Source organism: Alosa alosa, chromosome 20, assembly GCF_017589495.1.
Source record: "Alosa alosa isolate M-15738 ecotype Scorff River chromosome 20, AALO_Geno_1.1, whole genome shotgun sequence".
Taxonomy (NCBI): Eukaryota; Metazoa; Chordata; class Actinopteri; order Clupeiformes; family Clupeidae; genus Alosa; species Alosa alosa.
In genome coordinates this window covers 26,784,177-26,811,814 of record NC_063208.1, presented here as the reverse complement: position 1 = coordinate 26,811,814, position 27,638 = coordinate 26,784,177, and the positions used below count along the sequence as shown (strand labels likewise).

The 27,638-nt window shown below is 42.4% G+C and overlaps 1 protein-coding gene across 1 annotated transcript in view; it reads left to right on the top strand.

The window, feature by feature from the left end:
- Window positions 1-27,037, top strand: part of LOC125285338 (cAMP-dependent protein kinase inhibitor beta-like) — a 33,311-nt gene extending 6,274 nt beyond the window's left edge. Inside the window, exons 2-3 of the mRNA XM_048229749.1 lie at window positions 24,571-24,721; window positions 25,592-27,037. Coding sequence (XP_048085706.1) covers window positions 24,580-24,721; window positions 25,592-25,674 — 225 coding nt within the window. The 5' untranslated portion in view covers window positions 24,571-24,579 and the 3' untranslated portion in view covers window positions 25,675-27,037. The remainder of the gene's footprint in view (window positions 1-24,570; window positions 24,722-25,591) is intronic.
- Window positions 27,038-27,638: the final 601 nt, after the last annotated feature.

The window sequence follows — 27,638 nt, the reverse complement described above, 5'->3', positions numbered from 1 at the left end:
GGGAGGCCATTGAACAATGCACCCACACACACTCATGTCGTCTGTGAGTGTGCGTTGTGCAAGCATGAACCTTGTTATTATTTTTATTGCTTTCATTCATTTGTTCATTAATGTCCCTCTTCACTTCAAAAGCTGTAATGGAAGTTATGAGGGAAAGGGGAAAAGTGTGTTGTGTGTGTGTGTCTATGTGTGTCTCTCTCTCTCTCTCTCTCTCTCTCTCTCTCTCTCTCTCTCTCTCTCTCTCTCTCTCTCTGTGTGTGTGTGTGTGTGTTTTGTTTGTAGTTATGACCCTGACCTACTTTTAAAAAATATCAATTGTGTCTGTGAAACAGTGAGCATGTTTAACGTTTACCAAATTAAGGTAGAACACCAGTAGATAGATAGATAGATAGATAGATAGATAGATAGATAGATAGATAGATAGATAGATAGATAGATAGATACTTTATTGATCCCCAAGGGGAATTTCAAAAAAAGTAAAGACACAACATATCAAAAACATGGTGCACAGACATGGAGATTCACTGATCAAAATGTATTTATTTAAGACTAATGTATGATGGCAGCTTCTCCCAGGAGAGGAAGATAAAAGTGGAGAAGAGAGCGATTAAAAACAGATAGATGAATGAATTACAAAGATACACTACCCTGCAGTTTTGTAGTCAAGTCACTATGCCTCGAGTCCCGAGTCCAGGTTCGAGTCTCCAGTGTTCAAGTCCAAGTCAAGTCCAAGTCATTAAAAAAAATTCCAAGTCAAGTCCAAGTCAAGTCCACTACTCATTCGAGTCAAGCAAAACTGACAACCTTCATGTCTTCAGGCATTTGGCGCCATTAAAGTTAACATCCGTTTTGTAGGAACATGACGTGATGTATGACATGAAGCAGTAACACTCCACTGCACTAGTATTATTACTAAAAAAAATTTAGATATTAAATTCTTATACCAAATAATATTCTAATGGCATATTACAGTTATAGCCTAATGACATACAAAAAAAGAGTCCAAGTTCGAGTCATTTAGTGCTCAAGTCCAAGTCAAGTCACGAGTCTCTAAATTTAGCTCATGACTCAAACTCGAGTCCGAGTCCTGGGCTCGAGTACTACAACACTGCTACCCCGTAAACATCAGACAAACTGCCATCCACAATTATACCGCTCATACCTGTCTCATTGACCTGAGCAGGGCTTAAAATTCATTTTTCAAAATGGGGGGGAATTCCCCCCTTAGGTTATTCATGTAGGGGGGATTTACACAATTTGGGGGGGGGGGGGTCGATTCTGATACCAAGTCAAGAATTGCGATTTCAATACTGATACTTTTTTTAAAAAGTGTTTGATTTGGGGCCCCCCACCACCCTGACGTCATCAGTAATATATACTGTAGTGGGATCATTCACAACAGTGGACATCCTAGATTCTGCTTGACTCTCTCCACACACACAAACACACACTGAAAATGATAGCTTATGTGATATGTTTCTATCATATATTTTTGAATTCATATAGAGTGTATTTATTTAATAATGCATTTTTTTAAAGTATAGCATTTTACTAGTAATTACTAGTAGCTAAACATATTTAGTAATTTGAATGCCTCATATTGACGTTTAACCTATAACACTTAGGCATATCTTTAATGTGGTGTGTAGGTCCAATTGAGTGCACATTGCTGATGAGTAGGTGTAATTGAGTGCCTGTCACTTTAAGAAAATACGTGAGAGTAATTCTATGGAGTAATTAGCCCCCCTTCAACCTGACGGTTTTAGGCTATAGTCGCTAGTGAATAAAAGTTGTGCATAGTGCGGTATGTGTATGCAAATCATTATGTTTTCCATGTCATTAGATACAATAAATGTTCAAAAAACTAACATGTCGAAGACAATCTTTCTGGGATCAAGTGTTGACGTGACCTGAGCTAGCAGGATAGTTACCAAGGGGCTCTTTCCAGATGTAAAAGTTTGCCATGGTAGCGTAGCCTATTTGCGTAAGCGCAAAGTGGTTCTCTCTCTCGCTCTCTCTCCGTGTGTGTGTGCGTCTGCATGAGGCTATGTTCAATTCAACTCGGTAGTAGTGTTAATTTCGTCAAGCGAGACGAGAGGAAATATGTTCGTCAACAACCTTTTTATTTTATGACTAAGACGAGACGATGACGAGACGGCAGTAATGTCCTGAAACACTGACTAAGACTATCTTAAGATGCATTATTGTTGACGAAAAAAGACGAGACTAAAATGTTTTGCATGAAATAAAAACTAGGATAAAATCTCTCTTCATTTTCGTCTACAAAATGAGAAGACAGAATATCTAGCTATTCACGTTTTTCAAAATATTCGAATGAGTTCATAACGCTAAACAGCTTTCCTGTAGGCTAGTTCTCGTGCTGTTGCTGCAACCCCTGTGGCTGCAACACGGAACTACATGGATTAATAACACTGGAGATTTCTGCCAGAGTTAGCAAGCTAACTACCTAAGGTTTATGCCACAATGCTACATACCCAGAAGTTGAAGCTTCTCTCATACAAATTAACATCCCCCAGAATGTCCATACGAAAATGTTCATCATGTAATGTCAACTATATAACTAGTTAGACTGATGATGCAAAGTTTGCTAGCAAGTAAGCTAATATGGAAAGTTAAGCTAGCAAGTTAGCTATGGCTAAGATGGAGAGTCTGTTTGGGGAATGTGTTGTGTTTACATATATCGCCATCTAGCGGTGAGGAGTAAAATATTAATACTTTGGTCTACGACAGTGTTTCTCAAACTTTTTCAGTTTCAGGACCACTTAACTAACCCTAGCTAAAAAAAAAAAAGATTATACCTACTTCAACAGTAGCCTATAATTAGTCTACACTATAGGCCTACTCACTGAACCACCTTGCTTATTGTCTTTGCACTTTGCTTATTGTGTGGATTCATACTGTATGATTTAAACTGGCATATCTTACATAGACAGTGTTGCAGAACTGTTTTTACATACAAGTTGGTTCAATATTGCAAACAACTCATCTATATTATATTTTACCACGCCTGCTTTCATGGACCACTTGGGATAGCTTACTTGGACCACCAGTGATTCGGACCACACTTTGAGAAACACTGGTCTACGAATATGACAGTGGTCCAGTCAAATCTTTTACTGTCTATGGTCAAATCCCAGCCGAGCTATAACTGTAGCTCGACTTACCTGTGCATGTAAACATACTGACTGACAAAAAATCAGAATGAGTAATTATAACAGGCAGTAGCCCTGTGGACACACAATATTGTTGGAAAATTGAGATGTGTGAAACACTATTTGACTCAAATGGTAATCAGAAATAATTTGTTATAAAAAAAAAGACTAAAATGTGTTGACTAAAACTTACTAAGACTAAGATACCTTTAGTTTTCTTTTGACTAAAACTAGACTAAAATGACGAGACTTTTAGTCGACTAAAACTTGACTAACAAAAATGATATTTGAATGACTAAATATGACAAAGACTAAAAAGGACATTTCGTCACAAGACTAAGACTAGGACTAAATTAAAAATAGGTGACAAAATTAACACTACTCGGTAGTTGATCAGTCCGGTCAATAGCACCGCATTCACGCCACTTAATGATTGGCTATATTAACGTCATCAGACAGGCTGTAAAAGTGTATGCGGGAATTTCTCGCATTATGATGGCTAGAGTTGCGGGACTTGAACAAATTATGCGCAATACCCGCAATCCCGCAGTGAAATTTAAGCCCTGCTGAGAGACATGCTAATTAAGATTCAGTGCAATTCAATACTTGGTGTTTCCTACCATGTGCCTAACTTTAGGCAGTGCTATGTTCTAACCATCCTATGCTTTAGAGATATAACATGCAGATCTATATGCGTCTCTAAGATTATTGTCTGTAGTTAACAGAGATTCAGTGTTCTTATATGGAACTATTCTGTGCTGTGCTGCGTTTCGGTTTCAACACATACACATACACAGATACAGAAACGATGATGATGATGATGATGCCAGTCACAATGGCAGAAATGCAGCCGCTAGTACAGTATGCCTGAGGCCTGGGGCTGGGGCTAGGACTGGGCGCCACATATGCTGAAAAGAAAGAGCAGAAGAGGAAATTAGTACAAATGTACCTATGGGTATTCTGCAGTTTGACTTTGTTGTGGTAAGAACAAACTAGTTCATTTGCATGCATGAGTAGCCTATTGAACTTAATTTGCACTGAGGTGTTGATAATGCTAACCTTTAGTGAACACTGAGCTGAACTGAGCTTCTGTACTGCAACAATCTTTGATTGTTCTGATTCAAGGCCTTGGCTATGGAGGGGTATCTCCGTTGTGTGCAAAGATTTTATAGTGGAGCATAGCGCTCTATAATCTTTGGCTGTGTGTGTGTGTGAGAGAGAGTGAGAGCGGGACAAGGAGGTTATGTGAGTTTTCTGCCGCTGCATGTACAGTAGTGCGAAAGAGGACCATATCTACGTGAGATAGCAACAAAATAGAAACCTAATACCAGGCGCGTCGTTAGACCTGGGCATTCGGGGCTATAGCCCAGGATTGTCTGGGGATAGCCCCGGATCTATGGGCCGTCAACAACAACAACAACAACAAAAACTCTAATCGTGAATGAAATAAATAGCCCCGTAGAACAGACTTTTGTGTTTTGTGTCCATTGTGTGCATTAACAGCAGCGCAAGAAAATCTGACGTGATCTGGGCAGGTTTAGAATCATTTGTTGCAAAATGTTGCCATTTCAAGTACCTTCTCCTCTACGCTATATTGCATTGCTGTTTCGTGCTTCTACTAGCCTTAGCGGAACTAGATGTACCGCATAGCGGTACAAAATATGACCGCCGCTCAGTCCTGTACATCTGTTCCGCGAAAATAAATCACACTTCAATTTGTCTCCATATTTTACTCCATCCCCACTCTTGAAACTTTTTTGTGTATGCTTGTTTGGCATGCCTGAGTGTGTGTGCGGCTGCACAGAAAGTAGCCTACTGGTGCTGAAAAGGTGAATAGATTGTAGAATAGCCAAAGAAGATGTAGCATTGTTATAAAACCTTTAAAATCTCTAAACAATCACAAGTAGGGCAGTTCATCACAGTTCATCCATTGCAACTGGATTGATGAAAGGTCACTTACACCTGTAGGCTACATTGTATTTGGGAAACAAAAAAGGTATCAGCATAATGTTATTTATTTATTTATTTTTTTTTATGAATTTTTAAACAAAACATCTCTGTCAGTTCCATGCCGTTTTCAACAGCTATCAAAACAAAGGTCATTTTGGATGGATGGATTTTTTTGTGAATGTTTCTTCTTCTACATAAGATTTTAGTCATCTTAGTTCATGTAATACTTTATTGTCAATGCACAAATTAAGTAACAGTAGTCTGAAACGTTATTGTTAATGCACAAATTAAGTAACTGTAGCCTAGTCTGAAACGAAATGCTGTTTTACATCTAACCAGTGGTGCAAATAACTGACATGTCCAAATGGGCCTTGATGAAATGCGTCGCTAGACTGTTCATACACATTTTAACGGGCCAAAGTTGAAGAGCTTTTGTCCGTTATTGTTAGTGCAAATATAGGCTGATTCATGTTCCCTTGCATTGTTTAACTGAGGTCCATGGCTAGTCTGGCTTTCATCAGACCAAGCTCAATCTTTTAAGAAATCAAAAATAAATAGCGGGCAGATCAGGCTGGGTTCACCCAGCCTAGTCCATAGGCACCGATATTGTTTAATTTTCCGATTGAGATATACACGCTCTGGCTATTCTAAATGCAAAAATGCATCAGGGAGTTATGACAAAACGGTAACTAACAAACTAGATCCTAATAGAAAGCTGTTAGCTTCCCTAAGCTACAGGTAGGATTATAAGGTAGGCCTATTTACAACATAAATTGTCAATAGGCTATGCTGGCGACACAAATAAAATCTCCTTTGGAAACCAATGGCTTCGCCTTACAGTATCAAGCCGGACTTAAACTGTCATATCGTGGCGAAAAGGTGTAATAACATTCTTAACTCCATGAGTCAAGGAAAGCGGGAATGAAGTAGCCACTTCTAAATGGGACCCACTACACAGTAGCTTAAGGTGTTTTGCTAAAGCAGCCATAATGAAATGAAGGTGTCATTGTTTGGATACTTCACACGCGTGCTTTTTAATTTCACAGACTACCAAGCTGTAATCAAAGCACATCGATTCCCCTCTCACACCCTGCACGCACTTAAAACAAAATAAACAGGCGCCTCAGTCTCACGCATGTATAGGCAAAACTGTATCAGACCCGATTGTAACGTTGGTAAATGTTCCATTGCACAGAATGATTTTTGTACGCGTGCAATAAATGACAGTCGAAAGATACAAACAGTGCTGCTATACATTTGCTTGGTATAACCGCATTTATAGTTTTCTACAAATGCAATAAATCAAATGCCTCCATCACTCAACCAACGCTAACGGTAACATTACCTAGGTCCTTATTGATATTACAAGATTAACGTACCTGCAGTAAAAACCAAGCATGTCCGATAAACATCCTCAGATTTATTTCGGCTTCAAGAAGAAATGGGAATTACACTTCATGTGAACATCGTCCTATCCTTATTAGATGTTCGCTGCGGGAAATTACTGTCCTTGTATGGCGTCCATTGTTTTCCAACCCACTTTTAACTTCCAACAAAATTACGTCTCACTGCAACGATGCGCCATCTAGTGGACAAACGACTACTTCTCGCCAATACTGAAAATGCAGCCATGATGATGATGAATATTTATTTTGGCTTTCTTTTAATCCTACTGAATTTGTAATTATGTATCGGCCGTTCTAATACCGATAGTATGTGGGTGCCTGTGTGTGTGCATGTGTATATGTGTGCACCGCCATTTACAGGCCAATGAGTGTACAGTCACTAAATGTACACATAACCTAATTTTTTTAGACCCCCCCATGGATGAAATTCTACGAAACTTGGCATACCCCCGGAGAATGCCAGGTCAATCATACACATAAAATTTGGTGCAGTTCTGAACATCTTAACTGAAGATAGGGGCGATTAAAGCAGAATAATATTGCATTTTCATTTTTTTACCGGGGGTGGGGGTGCAAATCACAAATGAGTGATTATGAGCCAGGTTGATGTGGGCCCTTGAGACCAACATACCATAAAAGATTCTTCATCCTCAGTGCCACGGTTCAGGTAGTTATTTAGGAAAAACTGTTGTTTTTTTTTTTGCGGTTCAGGGGCCCAGCACGGGGTTGGTGGTGGTCCCCGGGACGAAATGAAAATTTTCCCTAAAAGTCTAGTGGGACTACATACCCACCAAATTTCATGTACCCCAGTGGTTCGGTGTCCCGGGTATCAATGACCAAAAATTCAGGGAGTAGATGATGGGAAAAAGTCTTGAAATGTGTGCGTGTGTCCGGTGCAGTTCATCACAGTTCATCCATTGCAACTGGATTGATGAAAGGTCACTTACACCTGTAGGCTACATTGTATTTGGGAAAAGCAAAAGGTATCAGCATGTTATTTATTTATTTATTTATTTATTTATAAACAAAAAACATCTCTGTCAGTTCTGTGCCGTTTTCAGCTATCAACAGCTATCAAAAACAAAGGTAATTTTTGGATGGATGGATTTTTTGTGAATATTTCTTCTTCTACATAAGATTTTAGTCATCTTCATTGCAGTTCGGGGGTTGGTGGTGGTCCCGGAATAAAATGAAAATTTTCCCTAAAAGTCTAGTGGGACTACATACCCACCAAATTTCATGTACCCCAGTGGTTGGGTGTCCCGGTATCAATGACCAAAAATTCAGGGAGTAGATGATGGGAAAAAGTCTTGAAATGTAAAAGGTGTGTCGGTGCAGTTCATCACAGTTCATCCATTGCAACTGGATTGATGAAAGGTCACTTACACCTGTAGGCTACATTGTATTTGGGAAAAGCAAAAGGTATCAGCATGTTATTTATTTATTTATTTATTTATTTATAAACAAAAACATCTCTGTCAGTTCTGTGCCGTTTTCAGCTATCAACAGCTATCAAAAACAAAGGTAATTTTTGGATGGATGGATTTTTTGTGAATATTTCTTCTTCTACATAAGATTTTAGTCATCTTTAGTTCATGTAATACTTTATTGTCAATGCAGAAATTAAGTAACAGTAGTCTGAAACGTTATTGTTAATGCACAAATTAAGTAAAACGAAATGCTGTTTTACATCTAGTGGTGCAAATAACGGACATGTCCAAATGGGCCTTGATGAAATGCGTCGCTAGACTGTTCATACACATTTTAACGGGCCAAAGTTGAAGAGCTGTTGTCCGTGATTGTTCGTGCAAATATAGGCTGATTCATGTTCCCTTGCATTGTGTAACTGAGGTCCATGGCTAGTCTGGCTTTCACCAGACCAACCTCAATCTTTTAAGAAATCAAAAAATAAATAGCGGGCAGATCAGGCTGGGTTCACCAAGCCTAGTCCATAGGCACCGATATTGTTCACGCTCTGGCTATTCTAAATGCAAAAATGCATCAGGGAGTTATGACAAAACTGTAACTAACACACTAGATCAGGGGTCTCAAACTCAAATGAGCTGGGGGCCAATTCTGCCAACGTCATCTGATTGGAGGGCCGGCTATATCTGAAAATACAATGTTCTTTTTTTCAAATACCACACAAAACTGCAAACAGAAAGTGCAAGTGTTTTTATCTAGTTTTAGACACCTGTGCTAGCAACCTTAGCTTATAAATAAAATAATGATAAAATAAATATTAATACAAATTATAAAATAAATGAAAAACATAAAAACAGGTATGTGTGTGTGTTTCACACCAAATAAAAATATTTCCTCTCATAACTTTTTTAAACCTGGCAAACTCATCAGGGTTAAGAAAGCAACACCATTGGATTTTATATCAAAATTTCAAAAGGCCATGGCTTGAAAGTGGTCAGAGATGAAGTCCTACTGTAAATGTAAAAATCTTTGAGTAAAACAAAAGTTTATGAAGGGGGTAAATTTACCCATGTAATTTGTCACTGGATGGCAAGCACCTCAAATTATGCACCTTTCAGTAAATACTGGATGAACATATTTAAGCAGGTTTACTTTCTTTTTTTTCATATAACCCACATAACAAATTAACAGGAAAAACACCTAAGATGTATACCAACACCTAATATTTTGTGGTTTAGTAATAGATTACTACAATATAGGCCTACAATAAAGTATTCTGGTCAAACAGTTCCTATCGCGGGTAATCTGCAGTACCCAGAAGTTTGCATCATATTGCGGTTGACTTTGTAGTTCTTTAGAGCCCTATTTCTACTAGCCCTGCTGTCTGTACCACATCCATTACGGACACTATCATCACGATTACCATTGCAACCTCCAAGCTATGTTGGGCAGAGGGTCGAAACAAGCATGGTATGCTTAGTGGACACCGTTGTATACACGCACCTCCATTCACAGACGCACCGTGACTATCACTGTCATAGACGATCGATCATAATCTCCAAAAGGATATTCTCCTAAACGATTAGGCTAAACGCTTAGTCGGAGCGATTAGACTAAACGATTTAGTCGGAGTGTCATTCTCAATTTCATAACGCAACTCATTTGAACCAGACCACCGTCTCAGATAGGCTATCTGGAACCATAGGCTGAGGATAGCTACAGATCAATTCACACAATCATTGAAGTAGGCTGTATTATGGGTCATAACTCATGGGTTTGTCAATAAACATAGAAGAGGCGAAGCGCAAGTTCAACAGCAAACAGGACTTTTTCAGCACGTATCAAACCATGTAGGCTAGCCCAATGGACGCCTATGTAAATAGACAAAACACTCGCATCAAAGCAGGGTGAGTTCTTCGGACTTGCGAGTGCTGTCAAATCGATCGTATGCAGTTTGCTCATATAGTCTAGTGGTGTGGTGGTGAAGTGCAGTCATGCTTTGTTCAAGAGGGTAGGTCTATGTCCAGTAGTAGCCTATATTTTAATTTAACGTCTTTGGTAAGAGACAGGGACATCACTATGATTGAAAGACAGTGGGGGCTTAGCCCCCAGGCTTGTAAATCACACCTTAAAAGGGCTTCAATGAATTAGGTACCCTTTGAGGCCTAGGCCATTTTCAGTGTAGGCCTAATTTTACTAGTAAGCTCAATGTAAGGGCCATCTGTTATACTAGGCTATATAGTTTTCAAGTCAGTATAGGCTACCCATATCTGGGAAAGTATATGATGTGATCATGCATGTATTAATATAATATACAATACAAAACACTAAAAGATTTCTATAGTTATTTTTTTGTAAGGGGTTATTCATAAGTGAAGTGAAATCTGACCAGGGCCGGCGCTAGCCAGTTAACATGGGTGCCAGAGAACACTGACTAGACTTGCACAATAATCCTCTCTTGAGCCATCGCTGACTGGATGTGAAAGTTGCAGAATACCATGGAATTATGAAAGTAGATGTACAGATTGAGAAATGACACACTGCCTTTTCTCTCCGCCCTTCCTCTCCTGTAGCATTTGACAGAATGGAACTTTTTCTCTGGGCAAAAGTTAGTGATACACAACCCAAATGCATTGCTTTCAAGGCACCCATAGCCCATTAATTGAAGGTGATGGCGCCCAAATGTTTATCGAGGAGCGAGCTAGCTCACACCTGTGCACTTGACAGAGGTGCATGGCGATGTTTATTCTACAGGCTATTTTAATGTCATATTTTGGGTGCTGTATGGTGCACTTTGGCAGAAGAGGCGTTCTCCTTACGGTCTTTAAACATCAAAATATTCGAATGCCATGGCGTGAGTCATTACGATTGGCCTTCCTTTTCATTCTCAAAGTAGGTTAAAATTTCATGTTCATCAGCCCGATTTTCAAAATCTCGGGGGGAGAAACCATCGAACCCCGGACAAAAAGACTAACTTCTGGGCTCTAGCCCCGAATGTTTTAAATAGCTAGCGACGCCCCTGCTTCGCAAAGTTGTGAAATACAATTGCATGTTCCATTTTTTTGAATGCGGGCGACAGGCAACATTTTTTGAAAAAAAAAAAATAAATAAAAAATAATAATAAATAAATAACCTCATCTTTAAATGTGATCATGATAACGTGCAGCTCGGGATGAAACTAGTAGTCTCTCTTCCCATAGATTTTAAAATAAGTAAATGTTTTTACAATATTTCAGTCAAGCTTTTAGTTGGTTTAGATAGCCTACAACTGAACGTATGCAAAATGGGAAGTAGCCTAATGTAGGCTATTAACTTTGATTCACTGCATGATATCACCCTGGAAACATGTTAAAAACAAATGTCAACTGGGACTGATTTACTAGCCCACCAGGTGCTTCATCTTAATGACCTCACTGTGAGTATTGCTCACAGTATACAGTATTGCTCTTTAGAACTGCACTAACCTGTGTAACCTATACTAAAAATGTGTCTTTTTGCTCAGTGTTAAATGTTGTTTTTGTATCACAATTTGAACAATTTGGACAAATCCAATCTTGAAGGGGAGCGTATTTAATCTGAGAGAGAACTTACAATGCTGATAATGGTGTGAGTGTCTTTCCAGTTTTTCTAGATTTTCTAAATGTCTAGAACATCTAGATATTATCTTATTGTCACTTGTCACTTACTGCACTTTTCCTTTACTTTAAGGAACCATTATAGAGGCATCGTATACACACACACTCACACACATTTTCAAGTTAAACTCCACGGTCAGCTTTCCAAAAGAGAGAATGTTGTTTATTGTCAAGTAGAAATGTAGAAGTATTTACTTGATCATTACTTTTGTCACATGATCCCACATCTGCCACCGTTTTCATCTTGTTTGCCATTTCTCATAAACTCCTCTATCCCCTCTAAAACATCCACAACTTTGTGGCAAAAAACAAAAGATTGCATGATTCAAGTCACCTGACCACATCACAGTTCTGCTCTAGCCCCACACCACCTTAGTCCACCTCAGCAAGTGGTTTGAGTGAATGGAGCACAATGTGTCTTGCTAATTTATAACTGACCCCTTGTGGTAGGATTACCCCGAATGCATGTTAAAAACAAATATAAAAATATCTGATTTACAAGCCCACCTGTTCCCTTAGTTACCTGAGTTACCATGCTGTGAGGCATTATTTCTTGTATGAATTGTGAGAAAACACACTAGTTAGTATAGGTTACACTGCTCTAATGTTGAATATTGTTATGGTTCATTTATATATAGTTTAGATCTGCAATCTCTGCTTCAAACATAATACAGACACTCCCATGCCCCCTTCCCTGCCTTCTCTTCAGTTTCTTGTGAGCTTCAACAACGAGCATTTCCACATCACATACTGTAGATCTCTGTTTCCGAGGTCACGAGTAGTACTGTCAGTACGGGAAAAAACACAATCTTTCGAAAATCTTAAAAATCATGCCCACAGAGTGTAGCACTGTAGCTGCCTGGCTGCTCTAGCTATTGGCTGCAGCAACTCGAGCTAGGTAGGATTTTTCTTTCTTTTTTTACTCGGTGACCTCAAGAAACAGGGATCTGTGTGAAAAAATGCCAGGTTTTCCTTTGAATGAATGGCCGTGTAGCTTGTATAGCATTAACAGGGATAGACTGAATAAGTGAATACATCTGTGATATTAGATGTTATAACAAACAACAGCCACCTGGTACCGGTAAAAAAGGGGGGAGGGTCATTGTCTGTGACTGACCTAGAGATTCAATAGTACTTACCCTTACATAACTATGGAATACTGTGTAACTACAGTATATGATGTGGGTGAATGTGTTTGAAAAGGTCTTTGTGTGTAGCTGGCAGAGGCAGTTTGGGGCTACACTACAACTACACTACAACTACACAACAACTACACAGTACTGGGCTACACAACTACACAACACTGGGCTACACTACAACTACACAGCACTGGGCTACACTACAACTACACAGTACTGGGCTACACAACAACTACACAACACTGGGCTACACAACAACTACACAGCACTGGGCTACACAACAACTGCACAGCACTGGGCTACACAACAACTACACAGCACTGGGCTACACAACACTGGGCTACACAACAACTGCACAGCACTGGGCTACACAACAACTACACAAGAACACAGCACTGGGCTACACAACAACAACACAGCACTGGGCTACACAACAACAACACAACACTGGGCTACACAACAACAACACAACACTGGGCTACACAACAGCTACACAACAGCTACACAACAACACAACATTGGGCTACACAACAACTACACAACTGTGCAACACAACAACTATACAACAACTACACAACACTGGGCTACACAACAACCACAAAAAAAAATCAACCACCACAAAACACAACTCACCCTCCACAAAAAAATAAATAAAAACACAGCAGCACAACAGCAAAAGAGCCCCCTGTCACTGACCCAAGTCAATAAATAATGTGTTGCTCTGGCAGTGACATCAGTGCTTTGGGGGATGACTAAGAATCCTTTTCTGACACATGTGTCATCGCTGCAGATTAGACAACTGCATGGTTGGGTGGGTCCACAGCCAGTCGTCCTGCTTTTCCTAGCATCTCAGGAGAGTCATACAAACCCGTCACTGCAATTCTCATCCTGGAGCAGCTAACAGTCACTCTCTCTCCTCCCTCTCTCTCTCTCTCCCTCCCTCTCTGTCACTCCCCTGTGTGTCCCCTGTGTGTCTGTATCTCTCTCTGTCTACCTCTCTCTCACACACTCTCTGTTTCAAACAGCTGTCTTGGGCTTGTGTCTGGTGAATTATGGGAGGCGTAGTCCTACCGCTCTCCTGGGTCTCATTTAGGAGCCAGGGGAGGAGGGAAGCGATGAGCTTATTTTGGGCCCTGTGGATGAATGTGTGTTATGGCTATATCCCATCTATACTCCTGTGCTTTTGTGGTGATGGTGATTTATTTGTGTGTGTGTGTGTGCGCGCCACACCCAAGTGGACATTGGTTGAGTTGTCTGTGAGGATGAAAGGAAATGTGTGGCATTGATGGAAAATGTGTACCTGCCTGTCCCCCTTCACCCCATCACCTCTACACACACACACACACCTCCCACCCCCCTCCACACACACACACACTCTCCCTCTTGTCTCCTCTGATCTCCTCACCCTGTCTCAGGCACCTCCCAAGTCACAACACGTGATCTCTCAAAGAGCCACATCTGTCTCCCTGCCAGCTCAGCATCGCTTCACTGCGTATACCTAAAGTCCAGCACTGGCCTTTCAAGACAGCCACCGCTGAAATCACCACAGACCGACACTGGAAGAATCTCACACATCCGAGCCTCCATCCCCAGCTCGTTAGCTCCCCAGTGCTGTGATCCAGTGATGTACAGCACCGCGGTTACCATGGAAGCGAAGAGAGGTGCTCAACGGATGAACATGATCCTAGAGACTATAAATAGAGGAAGGGGAGTAATCCTAGACCATTTTTTCCCTCCTATCACAGGGTCTCTTTATATAATTCTCCAAAGATGTCGGAAGTGCAAAAGCTTTTACTAAATGTGTTCACACTAAAGTATGGCCCCTGGCACAAAGGGAGATGACAAAGGAAGGTGCCATTTTCTTTTTTTGTTTCTTGTCTTGTTTGGCGTTGACGGCAGTGGTAGCAACTACAGAGCTGAGGTGGAAAGCTCCAGCTCCTACCATCATTTGGTTTTGCCCATATACAGAGGATTTCACTAATTAGTGCATCTACCTGGCTGCACTGTAGAGTTGTGTTGTATTAATTAGAATTAGTTTACTGAATGATTGGAACAAATGCGTGGTAGGAGTTTTTCTTTCTGAGGCGTTCTTTTTTCCATCTGCCAAGAGAGTGGTGGGTTGCGACTCTGGCTTAGGTCCGGTCCACATGTGACACAGAGAGAGTGGTGGGTAACTTGTGACTCTGGCGTAGGTCAGGTCCACATGTGACACAGAGCTGACAGACCAGCAGCAGAAGCAGAGCTGGATCAGCCTGGAAGCTGCTGTTTGGTTTGGTTTAGGGCTGCACAGTTACATATGAATATGAACATTTTGAATATTGAACTGAATCAATTCAAGACATTCAAAAATCATATTGCAAATCACAATCGCAATATCTGTCAGAAAAATCGCAATGAGATATTTTCCCCAAATCGTGCAGCCCTATTTTGGTTTGCAGCTCTGTGGGTAGTGAGGTAGTCATGTGTGTTTTGGGGAGGATGTGTGTGAAGTTGAAGAGTTGTGATGGTGGTGGTGGTGGTGTGTGTGTGTGTGTGTGTGTGTGTGTGTGTGTGTGTGTGTGTGTGTGTGTGTGTGTGTGTGTGTGTGTGCGCGCGTGCGTGTGTGTTTGTTTATGTCTGTGAGTGTGCGCACATTTGTTTATGTGTGTGTGTGTGTGCGTGTTTGTTTATGTTTGTGTGTGTGTGTGTGTGTGTGTGTGTGTGTGTGTGTGTGCGCTGAATATGCTGACCTCATCTCTGTTGCTGTGACTCACAGTGCAGTGTGACATGATGGGCACAGTCAGACTGACCTGATTTAGGAGAAACACTGGGACAATGCGAGAGAGAGAGAGAGAGAGAGAGAGAGAGTATGAAATGGTGCATTCATAATGCTGAGAGACCTATAGAATAAAATGATTAACTATAATAAGTTATGCTATTTAACAGCTTTATGGAGTATTCGTCTCTAAAACTATAGCAAGCAAACTCCCTCAAAGACATAAAAGGCTGTCTCTTGGGAAATAGACAGATAGATAGATAGATAGATAGATAGATAGATACTGTAGATAGATAGATAGATACTTTATTGATCCCCAAGGGGAAATTCAAATAATGTTGCTAAAAGAGTTCTCGCGAGAGCACAATGGAATTTTCTCTGCGAGACACTCTGGCAATGAGCAATGATGCACGTTACTTTTATCCCAACATTCCTGGGAACCAGCTAAACGAAGTGTCCTTAAGTAAGACACCGAACCCCACACTGATCCCGACGTGCAGGTTGGCGCCTTGCATGGCAGCCTCCGCCATCAGTGTATGAGTGTGTGTGTGACTGGGTGAATGTGAGGAATGACATTGTACAGCGCTTTAAGTGCTACTTACAGGACTATGAGGTGCATTGGCTGGATGGCTAAAAAAAAAGGCTAGTGTGTGTGTGTGTGTATATATCATGCAAGGGACCCTATATCATCCAGAGCATTTCAAAGACGGAATCAAAAGTAGTTACTAATAGAAACACAACTCAAAAAGCGTCAAATAGTTGCTGTAACATGAGTTGGTGAGTAAGAAAGAGATTGGAAGACAGTAGCTGTAGGCAGGAAGTAGGAAGTAAGTATGCTGACTGAATAGAGAGCTGAAAATAGTCTTGAAGGGTTACACTGAGGCTGCACACATATGGGTATGAGGGGCTTATTTACACATTCATGCTTATGTGAGACGCAGAGCGCATATTTCTCCACCACACTCTCTCTGTAGCACATATTCCCTCACACATCCCCTATTCTCTCCATGCATCATCTGCTTTCCCTCACACAATCTCTTTCCCTATCTCACATCTCTCTCTCTCTCTCTCTCTCTTACTATCCCACCCTCTCTCCCTCCACTCTCTCTCTCTCACTCCCCTCTCTTTCTCTCTCTCACACATTCTCTCTCTCACACACACACACAGTTGTATCTTTTTTTGCTCCTCACCCCCTTATGGTGTCTGATGGAAGACAAACAGACAGGGCAGCAGTGCAGCCTCATCCACAGATCCATCTAGTAGCACAGCCCAACCCAGCCAAACACAGCCCAGCACAACCCCAGCCCAGTACAGCACAACCCCAGCCCAGCGCAACCCCACCCCAGCCCAGCACAACCCCAGCCCAGCCCAGCCCAGCACAACACAGCCCAGTACAGCTCAACCCCAGCCCAGCCCAGCACAACACCACCCCACCCCACCCCACCCCACCCCAGCCCACCCCAGACCAGCACAACCCCAGCCCAGCCCAGCACAACACAGCCCAGTACAGCTCAACCCCAGCCCAGCCCAGCACAGCACAACACAGCCCAGTACAGCTCAACACCACCCCACCCCACCCCAGCCCAGCCCAGCCCAGCCCAGCACAACACAGCCCAGCCCAGCACAACACCACCCCACCCCACCCCAGACCAGCCCAGCACAACACAGCCCAGCCCAGCACAACACCACCCCACCCCACCCCAGACCAGCCCAGCACAACACAGCCCAGCCCAGCACAACACAGCCCAGCCCAGCCCAGCCCAGCACAACACCACCCCACCCCACCCCAGCCCAGCCCACAACACAGCCCAGCCCAGCACAACACCACCCCACCCCACCCCAGACCAGCCCAGCACAACACAGCCCAGCCCAGCACAACACAGCCCAGCCCAGCCCAGCACAACCCCACCCCACCCCAGCCCAGCCCAGCATAACACAGCCCAGCACAGCACAACCCTAGCCCTGTACAGCTCAACCCCAGCCCATCCCAGCACAACCCAGCACAACCCAGCCCAGCCCAACACAGTTCAACCCCAACAACACACAGCAGCACTCTGCTGTCCATGGTGCTGAAAATCCTCTGCACTCACCAGCCAGCCCATACAAAGGCATAAATCAGAGTGTCACCATCATCTGGGTCTTAGAGGATGGTTTAGACCTCTCAGTCACTGAGTTTGTGTTAAATGTGTTTACAAAAGACCAGTGTATATTAATGAGGCCATCCTTAAAAATATTTTCGTTTGCCGTAACCCGACCGACCCTGTCAATTTAGAACCGACCCAAATATTTATTTTTGTCCCCCTTTTAGTCCGACCGACTTGCCGGTTGTAAACTTGCGTTAATACTGACCGATTGTTTTTTTTACTCTAAACAACCAATACAAATGCAATAAAATAATATTTCTTTTAGTAGTCCCAAGTATTGTGAATATAAATTGCCTACATGCAAACGTGGCTCACTTTGCGTGGCTCACTTGGCGTCATCTCTACACCATTGGTTTTACGCATGTCACACTATGGCCTACGCTTCGTTTCATTCACACAAACTGATAACGCTTTTACTTGGCACGAAGTTCTGGAAGAACTGTGGCCAGATCTTTTCTCATCCCTTCTCCCCCTAGTCTAGCGGTGACCGTGTCGGAGTATTGAAATTGGTTGTGGTCTATTCAGCATTTCTCGAAATATGGGTCCGCAACATGGAGACTGCTGGTTCGCGGAGTCGTGGAGTGAAATTAGGCCCGATGCTTCATCTGATAATTTGCTGCGCAGGTGATCAAGAAACCGCGGATCGATGAAAAAAAAAAAAAAAAGAAAACAAACGTTTCTGCTATCGATGTCATTAAACATGGAGCCCTACAATTAAGTGGTGGTATGAGCATTCATTCAATGCGCGTCTGCGCGAGAGAAACTGAAACTAATCGATAACGTTGGTATCAAAGCTCTGCTTCAACCTGTTGGAAGGCTATTTATTTATTTAACGAAACTTAATAGAACGACGTTTTTTTTGGAACTTCCTTAGAAACAGAGCAAAGACTGTATAATATACTGTATAGCATTGAGTATTGTATAGTCAAATTTCAATATAACGTGGCCAAGAGCTATTGTAGCCTTCTTTCTGGGTACATGTAGATGAGCCCTATGACCCAAAAGTCTGCCATGACCGGGCCTCAGGTCAAAGAAGTTTGAGAAAGGCTGGACTATATAACCTGCATCAGAATGATGTTTGCAATGGTGCGCCTGAAGGCACGGGTTGAAGACCCAGTCAGTTACGCCACGATATGCACATTTGTGTAAATTCATTCCCACGTAATCACCATGACCAAAATTGAACTTTTTTTTTTACTTTGAATCTTGAAAAAAAATATTGACCTACCTACCGACCCATTTTTATTTTTTTTTGGCTGTTACTGCAAACAAAAATATTTTTAAGGATGGCCTGATACAGGAATGTACTTATTCCCATCATTTTACAGTGACTTGTCATTGTTTTGTCATGTGGCACTCTTGCAGACTGTTATCATAGAAGATCCTAGAATTTTCCTGACTGAGAGCATATAAAATCAACAGCACAGGTGAAACTGAAACTATAAACCTTGACCTTTGGACATATAACCTTGTCATATAAATTTGCCAAGACTGGCACTGTGAGTCTTTGTATCTCTACTTCCGTGATTAAAATGTTTCAAATCATAAAACTTAATGACAATGCAATAGATCCAATTACGATAAGTACGTCTAGCTTGACCTGAAATCAACAAAGTAATCAACATAAATTATCAGATAATATTATCAACTTTAACTGCTCTCACAATTTGTGGCTATATGTATAGGTATTTATCACTTGTTTGTAGCCATACACAGTTCCTTCAGTTCCTGGATTAATGATTCGAGATCTCGAGACGCTCTAACTTTGATCTCTCAAAGTGAGGAAATCAGTCTGACCCACTCTGTACCAGCCTGTGTGATTACAGCCATGCAATAAACTGACATTACAAGTGAAATGGAAACTTGCAGTTGTTCAGAAAAAGGCAGATGAAATGTCTCTGTGACAATGTGTTCCTATTAACCCAACAGAAGTGACCCATTTTACTAGGAAAAGCTCTATCCCTCACAGCAGATGGGAAGCCATTCATGTCCGCGTGTGGTTAAGTAGGGCTTGGTTTCATTCTCATTCATATCTCTCCCCAAGCATTAGTCTCAATGGTGCTGTCGTTAGATGAGCCTCAGATCTACTTAAAGCGCTGTCATGGAGAGACGATGATCGCAGGCACCTCTGACCTCAATTACACATTTATTAAAGTGTGGATGCCGTGTTCTCTCGTTGCTATGGAGATGTCCTTTGGATCCACAACAAGTAGAAAACTGTGACCCATAATCATCTCCAAAACTAAAAAGCATTAGTTTGTGTGTGTGTGTGTGTGTGTGTGTGTATGTTTTGGACCAACTGAGGGTGAATATAAAAAGAGAATCATCAGACCCAAATGGAGTTTGTGTCCCCCCGTCGCTCGGTCTGTCCTGCCGTGCCCCAGTGCATTGTGGTCCAGGCGGGCAGGCTGTGTGTGCGTCTGCTTCCTCCCTCCTTTGTCCTCTAGCTGTCTGCCACCCACCGTGCGCACGGCAAGCAGCTGCAGAGCTGCCACGGCCTAATTACAGCCTGTCTTCTTGGCCTGGACAGCTGAGACAAAGAGGGGCCTTGACACACCGCCACTGCGCTCCGACATGGGGGATAGGGAGAGGAGGGAGAGAAGGAGGGAGTAGAGAGAGAAAGAGAGAGAAAAGAGATGGAGGGGAAAGAAGGTGTGTGAGAGAGAGAGGAGAAGAAAAGGAATCAAAGTGAAAGGGGAGAAGAGAGCAGGAAGAGAACAAAAAGAGCTCAAAGAAAATGAGAGAGGGAGAGAGGAAGGGAAAGGGAGAGAGGAAGGAAGAGAGAGAGAGAGGAAGAGAGAGAGAGGAAGGGAAAGAGAGAGAGGAAGGAAGAGAGAGAGAGGAAGGGAAAGAGAGAGAGGAAGGAAGAGAGAGAGAGGAAGGGAAAGAGAGAGAGGAAGGAATGGAGCGAGAGAGAGGAAGGAAGAGAGAGAGAGGAAGGGAAAGAGAGAGAGGAAGGGAAAGAGAGAGAGGAAGGAAGAGAGAGAAAGGGAAAGAGAGAGAGGAAGGAAGAGAGAGAGAGGAAGGGAAAGAGAGAGAGGAAGGAATGGAGCGAGAGAGAGGAAGGAAGAGAGAGAGAGGAAGGAATGGAGAGAGAGGAAGGGAAAGAGAGAGAGGACTTGGGAGAAGAAGGTAAAAAGAAAGGTTAACAAATCTTTGTGGACACTTCCAGAGTTGAAAGCAAATGATCCTGCCATTTCTTACCTGTGGCCATCAGCATATCCATAGCTTTATTGCTCCTGTTCTCTCCTTTTCTCTTGCTCTGTCACACACACATACACACACACACATGCACTCATGCTCATATAAACAAGCAACGTGTAATGAGAGGGTGTCAATGGTGTTTCTGAGATGTAGTTCTATATTTCCTCCCAGGGTAGAGTGAGGGAGTTTAAGCTTTCAGAAATAGAAGCCCTGTCATGTGAATGAGATGGCGGGAAGAAAGAAATAGCTAGAGAAGAGAGAATGTGAAGATGGCAGAGAGGAAATGTATAGTAACCTGTGGAGCTTTTCATTGTGTGATCAAGCCAAACGAAATTAAATTTCGTCTAAATTAAATTTCGATGTCTCGAGTTCAAATTCAAATTCAAATTCAAAATGCTTTGTTGGCATGACAAGGTCACTCATATTGCCAAAGCAATTAATGAAATAAATAAAGTAAAATAAAATGCAGTATATGATAGAGTATTTGTGTGAGTGTGAGCGTGTTTGTTTGTCTGTATAGGTCACTCACTGTTCCTCAGATTGTGGCTTGTTAATACATATTGGGCAGCAAGATATGTCCCATTTCCTTCTCCTAATAGTATCTATAATTTTGATGTCATTAGGAATTTTTGAATTGAATTTGCTGAAGAAAAGGCTTCTTATGTGATTGAAGGATTTACATTGTAAAAGGAAGTGCATCTCTGTCTCGACCTCACCTGTCGTGCAGTGAACACATGTTCTCGGTTCTTTTGGTTGCCATGATTTTTTGTGTCCTCCTTTTTCAATTTCCAATTTGTGGTCACCTAGCCTGCATTTGGTTAGGGTCTCTGTTTTCTATCTCTGACAGTAGAGAGATATTTTGCACATTTATATTCCCGGTTTAGAGCCAGATAACTTTCTAATCTGCTTTGATTTTTAGTTTCCTCTTTCTAATGTTCTAAATAGGCTTCTTTACATTGCTTCATTATTTGGTTTACTCTGATTGTTTTTTGGAAAACAGTGTTGTTGTGAGACTGGTCAGAGTGTGTTTGGTGCAGGTCAGTTAGTCTCTGCAACAACTGATGTAGGGGACTTTTCTCTGGGCTCGGCTCTTGGGTTTGGAGGGCTTTAGAATGAAGGGTGTCTTGTAGGCTGGATTTAAGGTGATTAAAAAAATCTACCGGTAGTGCTCTTTTGTTGCTCTACATGCATTTGTTGGAGTTTTTCTCTGTAAAATATTTCTGCAGAATGTCAAGGGGGTTTTGGTTGTTTTTAATTTTTTCTTCTAGTTATTGCAGTTTTTCTTTTATCAAATGTTGATCTGAATTGATTTTGTTAATTGATATGTCTTTGTATAGATCTTCTAAGTGTGCTCTCCAGATGTTGGCATTTTGGATAGGTAATGCTTGTGGTTCCTTTGTGTTGAAATAGTTCCACATATCCCAGAAATTAATTTCTTTTGGCTATAATTTAGTTTTTTTGTTCCAAATTGTATGTTTATATTTTTTGGAATTTCATTGTAATTAATGTGTAAGGCTGGGCTGTTTGGTTGGCAATGTTTTTATTTTCCTCAGGTCTTTTCTGATGGTCTTGCATTCTTGATCAAACCATTTGTCAGTATTCCTCAGTATTTTTCCTTTTTAAAGGCTTCCGTTTTTGCCTTATGAGGTCAGCTTTGAAAGCTGCTTTATTAAGTATCATGTTGATATCCTTTACGGCCTTGTTTACACCATCCCTAGTTGACATTTCTTTCTCTCTCTTTTTGTCTCTCTCGCTCACACACACACACACACTCACACTTAACCAAACACACACACACACACACACACACACACACACACACACACACACACTCACACTCACCCAAACACACACACACCTCTGACCTGACGAATAACTCTGAACTCTGCCTGGTAAGGGGTTTGACTGCAACTGTGATGGAGCAGATGGCCAGGCTGTAGCTTCACCTTGACAGTTTCAAAGGTGTGTGTGTGTGTGTGTGTGTGTGTGTGTGTGTGTGTGTGTGTGTGTGTGTTTAAGGAAAAACTTTTATTGTGCACTACTTACATTTAATTAGTGCTTGCTTGTCTCCCATCCCTGTTTGGCAGACAGTATGTGCTGTGGTCCTTGTGGTAATGAGAACAGGTGCAAGAGTGTGGCTCTCATTTGAACATACTCGGGCCACCCCAGGCCCTGCGCTGGCCTGGTTCTGGCCCAGATGAGGCATTGCTCTCAGGGGCGGCTCAGTGCAAATAAGCAGCTTTCAGAGGGAGAGCTGTAGCTGGCTGCAGATGATGAGAGGTTCCAGCAGAGAGGCAGATTATTTTAACAGCACCGAGAGGCAGGAAGGGAGATGTGAGAGAAAGAGAGAGAGAGAGAGAGAGAGAGAAAGAAAGAAAGGGGTTGAGGGAGGGGGGAGCGAGAAGGGGAGTGAGAGAAAGAGAAAGGGGTTGAAAAGAGAATCACATGAGGGAGAGAGAAAGGGAGACAGGGAACAAGAGGAGGGAGGAGAGACAGTGAGAAAGAGAGGGAGTGAGAGAGACAGAGGGAGAGAATAGAGCTAGACTCAAATGTTTGTCTGCCAGAGGTGATTTTCCTCCTGTTACCATAGAAACAGCAGCTTTGTGTGTGTCTGTGTGTGTGTGTGTATGTCAGTGTAAGCTGCATTTTTAGAGCAACTATTTGGTAGGTTCATTCGAGTTAAACTGTGTTTCTCAGCTATATACAGATACCTATAGTCTGTCCATTCAAGTGTGTGCATGTGTGTGCATGCTATATTTGTATCTGTGTTCTTTAATTGAATTGCTGTGTTAACATGTGTCTTGTGAGTGGCAGTGTTGATATAGGCAGAAGAATGTGAGAGAAGTGTGCATTTTTTACATGTGGTGTGTGTGTGTGTGTGTGTGTGTGTGTGTGTGTGTGTGTGTGTGTGTGTGTGTGTGTGTGTTGTGTGTGTGTGTGTGTGTGTGTGTGTGTGTGTGTGCACATGGAGGTTGACATCATTGTTGAACATCCATCAGTCACTTAACCTGCATCCAGTTGCCATGACGACAGACAAACACCACCACCACTAACCATTGTGTTCTTCTTATGTGGATTCTGCTATACATATATATATATATATATATATATAAAGAGAGCGACTATTTGGTTATAAGTGTTATAAGTGACTATAAGTGTTTGCTTCTCACAATGTGCCACTGTCAGATGCAGTCTCACAGGTATGTCTCACTGAGGCTGAGGTCATTTAGTGTGAGGTCTGCAGTTATGGGGTAAACAAACGCTGTGAGAGACTGAGAGGGAAGAGGGAAACATATTCCTGACATGTGTTGTCAACAAACACGGAACGCTGCTGCTGCTGTACTCAGAACAGCACACGCAAATGGGCGCGCGCACACACACACACACACACACACACACACACACACACACACACACACACGAACACACACACAGCATCCCACGGCAGGAAGGGTGATGAAACAAGCAAGCATTTGTTACAAGTGCTCCCCCTAGTGGGAACACATACTGTGCTTAAAATGACCTCACCAAGTGGTGATCACCAATGTCTATACCCTTTCTCTAATCTATTCTTACCTTATATTTCATATCATGGTTTCACTTTCTCTACTGATCTCACAGGTTTCTTACTAGTACACTCTTAAAACGAATGTATTTTAATGTGTTTTCAATGATGTGTGTGTACATACAGTACATATGCTACATACATTGAACATATTTCTCTCTGTCTGTCTCCCAGAACCCTGAGATGACCGAGGTGGAGCCGGCGTTGGACTTTGCCTCCTCAAGCCGCTCGGGGCGGCGCAATGCCCTGCCCGACATCCTGGGCTCCCCGGCGGGGGTCAGCCCCACTGACCTGCCCCTCAAGCTGGCTGAACTCTCCGTCACAGGTCCATTCATCTCACCATTTACAGTTAGGCCAGCGGCAAGCATAACGCAACGTTCAGACCATAAGAAGTTCTATCTCGTTCCTATGGTAACACAAATGGTTTGCCTTAACTGACTAGCATTACGCCACTGCTGCCGAACCATAGAGAACAATAGGAAACCTGCCGCTTGCCGCTGGTCAGTGTGATCCCCACCTTATTCATTTAGCACATGCTTTTATCCAAAGTAACTTACATATGTCAGTTATTACAATGGCTATTGTCCCTGGAGCAACTCTGGGTTAAGTTGCGCAAGGGCACAACGGTGCAAGCTGGGTATTGAACCTACAACTTTTCAGGCCATTTGCATGCTAGCCCAGCTCCTTAGCCACTACTCTATCGCTACCGCCACCCCCAGCTTGGCTCGTTATGTCCAGTCTGAAAACCTCTGTCCTGCACTCTCAAGAGTCAGTCAGACTGATTGGCAGAATGCACTGGTTGTAGTGCATCCATGTCTGGCCAGGCCTCTGTCTATCTGCTTCTATACAGGCTTGGACAAAGAGTGTCTTGTCATGGGGCTTTTTGTCTGCCCTATCTTTTTTTATTCCATATGTTCTCTTTATTCCTCTCTGTCTGTCTGTCTGTCTGTCTTTTTCTATGTATCAGCCCCTGTCTGTCTACCTTTGTGTCTGTCTGTCTGTCTGTCTGTCTCTCTCTGTCTCTTAACTCACTCTCTATACCTCTATCTCTTTCTTTATCTCTATCCCCGATATTTGCTTCCAACAATGACCAGTAATGACCAAATGTAAAGACCAAACAGTATGTCCGCAATCATCAACCTGTGCAGTGTGTCCATCTCACTCTCTCTCTCTCGTTGTCCCGTGTTCTCCTCAGATGGTCCAGGTGGAGCCCAGTCGCCCACCTCAGAGGAAGCTCCAGCACCACTGGAGAGTGCCGAGGTCAAGGATGGCTCCTAAAACCCCCCTTCCCCACCACCAGGGGGCGCTGTCGGACTTCTCTTCACTAGGGGGCAGGAGAGGGTGGAAGAGGGAGAATGGAGGGGGGAAGAGGAGGGGTGCAACAGATGTCCCACTAGCTGAGCTGCTGGGAGTGAACTGTGGGGTCACCAGCGGTGTGACCACCTGACACCTGACTGTAGAGGAACACATGCCTGTGTGTGTGTGTGTGTGTGTGTGTGTGTGTGTGTGTGTGTGTGTGTGTGTAAACATGTCTATGAGTTTTTACGTGTGTTTGTATGTGGTGGGTGAGTTCACTCACACACAAATTCACACACCCACCCACACATACATACATATACAAACACACACCTTAAGCAAGTGGAACTGACCTTGGACCTTGGTCATTGTTTTCCAAATAAACAGGAAAACAGAAGTGGACTTCTGGTGATGATTAGATGGTGGTAAATTGTAAACAGTACATTTTATCAGTGGGACATTTTCTTTGTGCCGGAATTTTCAATGGAGGATTTAGACTCACCTGATCCAGACGGATGGTCATTGCCTTGAATATGTTTGTACTGTGCGTGTGTAGGAAGACACCAGTGTGTTATATTGGGACTGTCATGTTTGCTTAAGGGGCAGGATTCCTCTTTAGAGCATGGAGCTTCATTGCAGTAGTGTACGTCTGGCCTTGGAAGAAGTGTAGGTTTTTTTTTTTCAGGTTTGGTTCAGTATCTTTTTGAATGAGAGGGGTTCGGTGGGTGACTTGATTTTGTGTGCGTGTGAGAGAGAGAGAGAGAGAGGGAGAAACTAAAGGGAATTAAGACCATGGGTTCCCTCTGGGATGAACTCATTTTGTTTGTCCCCTGGGAAGATAATAATGTTGTGACATTCCCAAAAAAAACTTGTCACTGCCAATTATGTGAAGCGTGCTTTGTTGTGGTTAAAACCTAATTTATATAAACTCAATGTGAGGATTCCAAATGAAAAGAAGATGACATTTAAGTCAAAAATGTGCCTGTTTGAAGTTAAAAAAATGAACTGCCATTGTATTTTGTAGACTCTGTATTGCTGTTAAACAGTATCCTACACTGTCACTCCTGTATTCTCAATTATCACAGTCATTTGTAATCATCAAGGATGCAGAAATCCCACCGTCAGCTGGACTTACTCTGCACCTCAGATGTTTGGAGATCAAATGGCATTCCCTCATCGCCAGGCTTCTCAGTAGATTGTCTGCCATGCCATCAACATATGCAGTCAACAGGCTATGTGACCACGAGCAAATATGATGAGGGAAGTGACACATTTGGTTGAGATATTCTCACACTCACTCACTCACACACACACACACACACACACACACACACACACACACACACTCACATAAAGACATGCCTTGCAACACACATGCACTCACACACCTACACACCATCAGTCTTGCAGCATCTTGCGAGGAGCGTAATCTGTCTCACGGAAAATAACACTTAATCAAAGCTGTGAAATGAATATAGACGTGTGTGTGTCTGTGTGTGTGTGGTGTGTGTGTGTGTGTGTGTGTGTGTGTGTGGTGTGTGTGTGTATGTGTGTGTGTGTGTGTGTGTGTGTGTGTGTGTGTGTGGTGTATGTGTGTGTGTGGTGTGTGTGTGTGTGTGTGTGTGTGTGTGTGTGTGTGTGTGTCTGTATGTGTGCGTGCATGCGTGCGTGCGTGCGTGTGTGTGTGTGTGTATCTTAATGCTGAAGACTTGGACTGGCATGCCCCCTCTATACCAGCGACCATTCTTCAGAGATAACTGCCAAGGGAAGGAAACATTGCCATAGTGACAACGACCGTTCAAAAAATACTGCAGATGTACATAGTGTAATTACATTTACATTTACACTAATACTGGCAAACAATGATAAACACGTAAATGTATCTATTTGCTGTGTTTGGGTTGTGTTTGGTTTTCACAAGAACTTCATGTCCAGTTCTTTGTTGA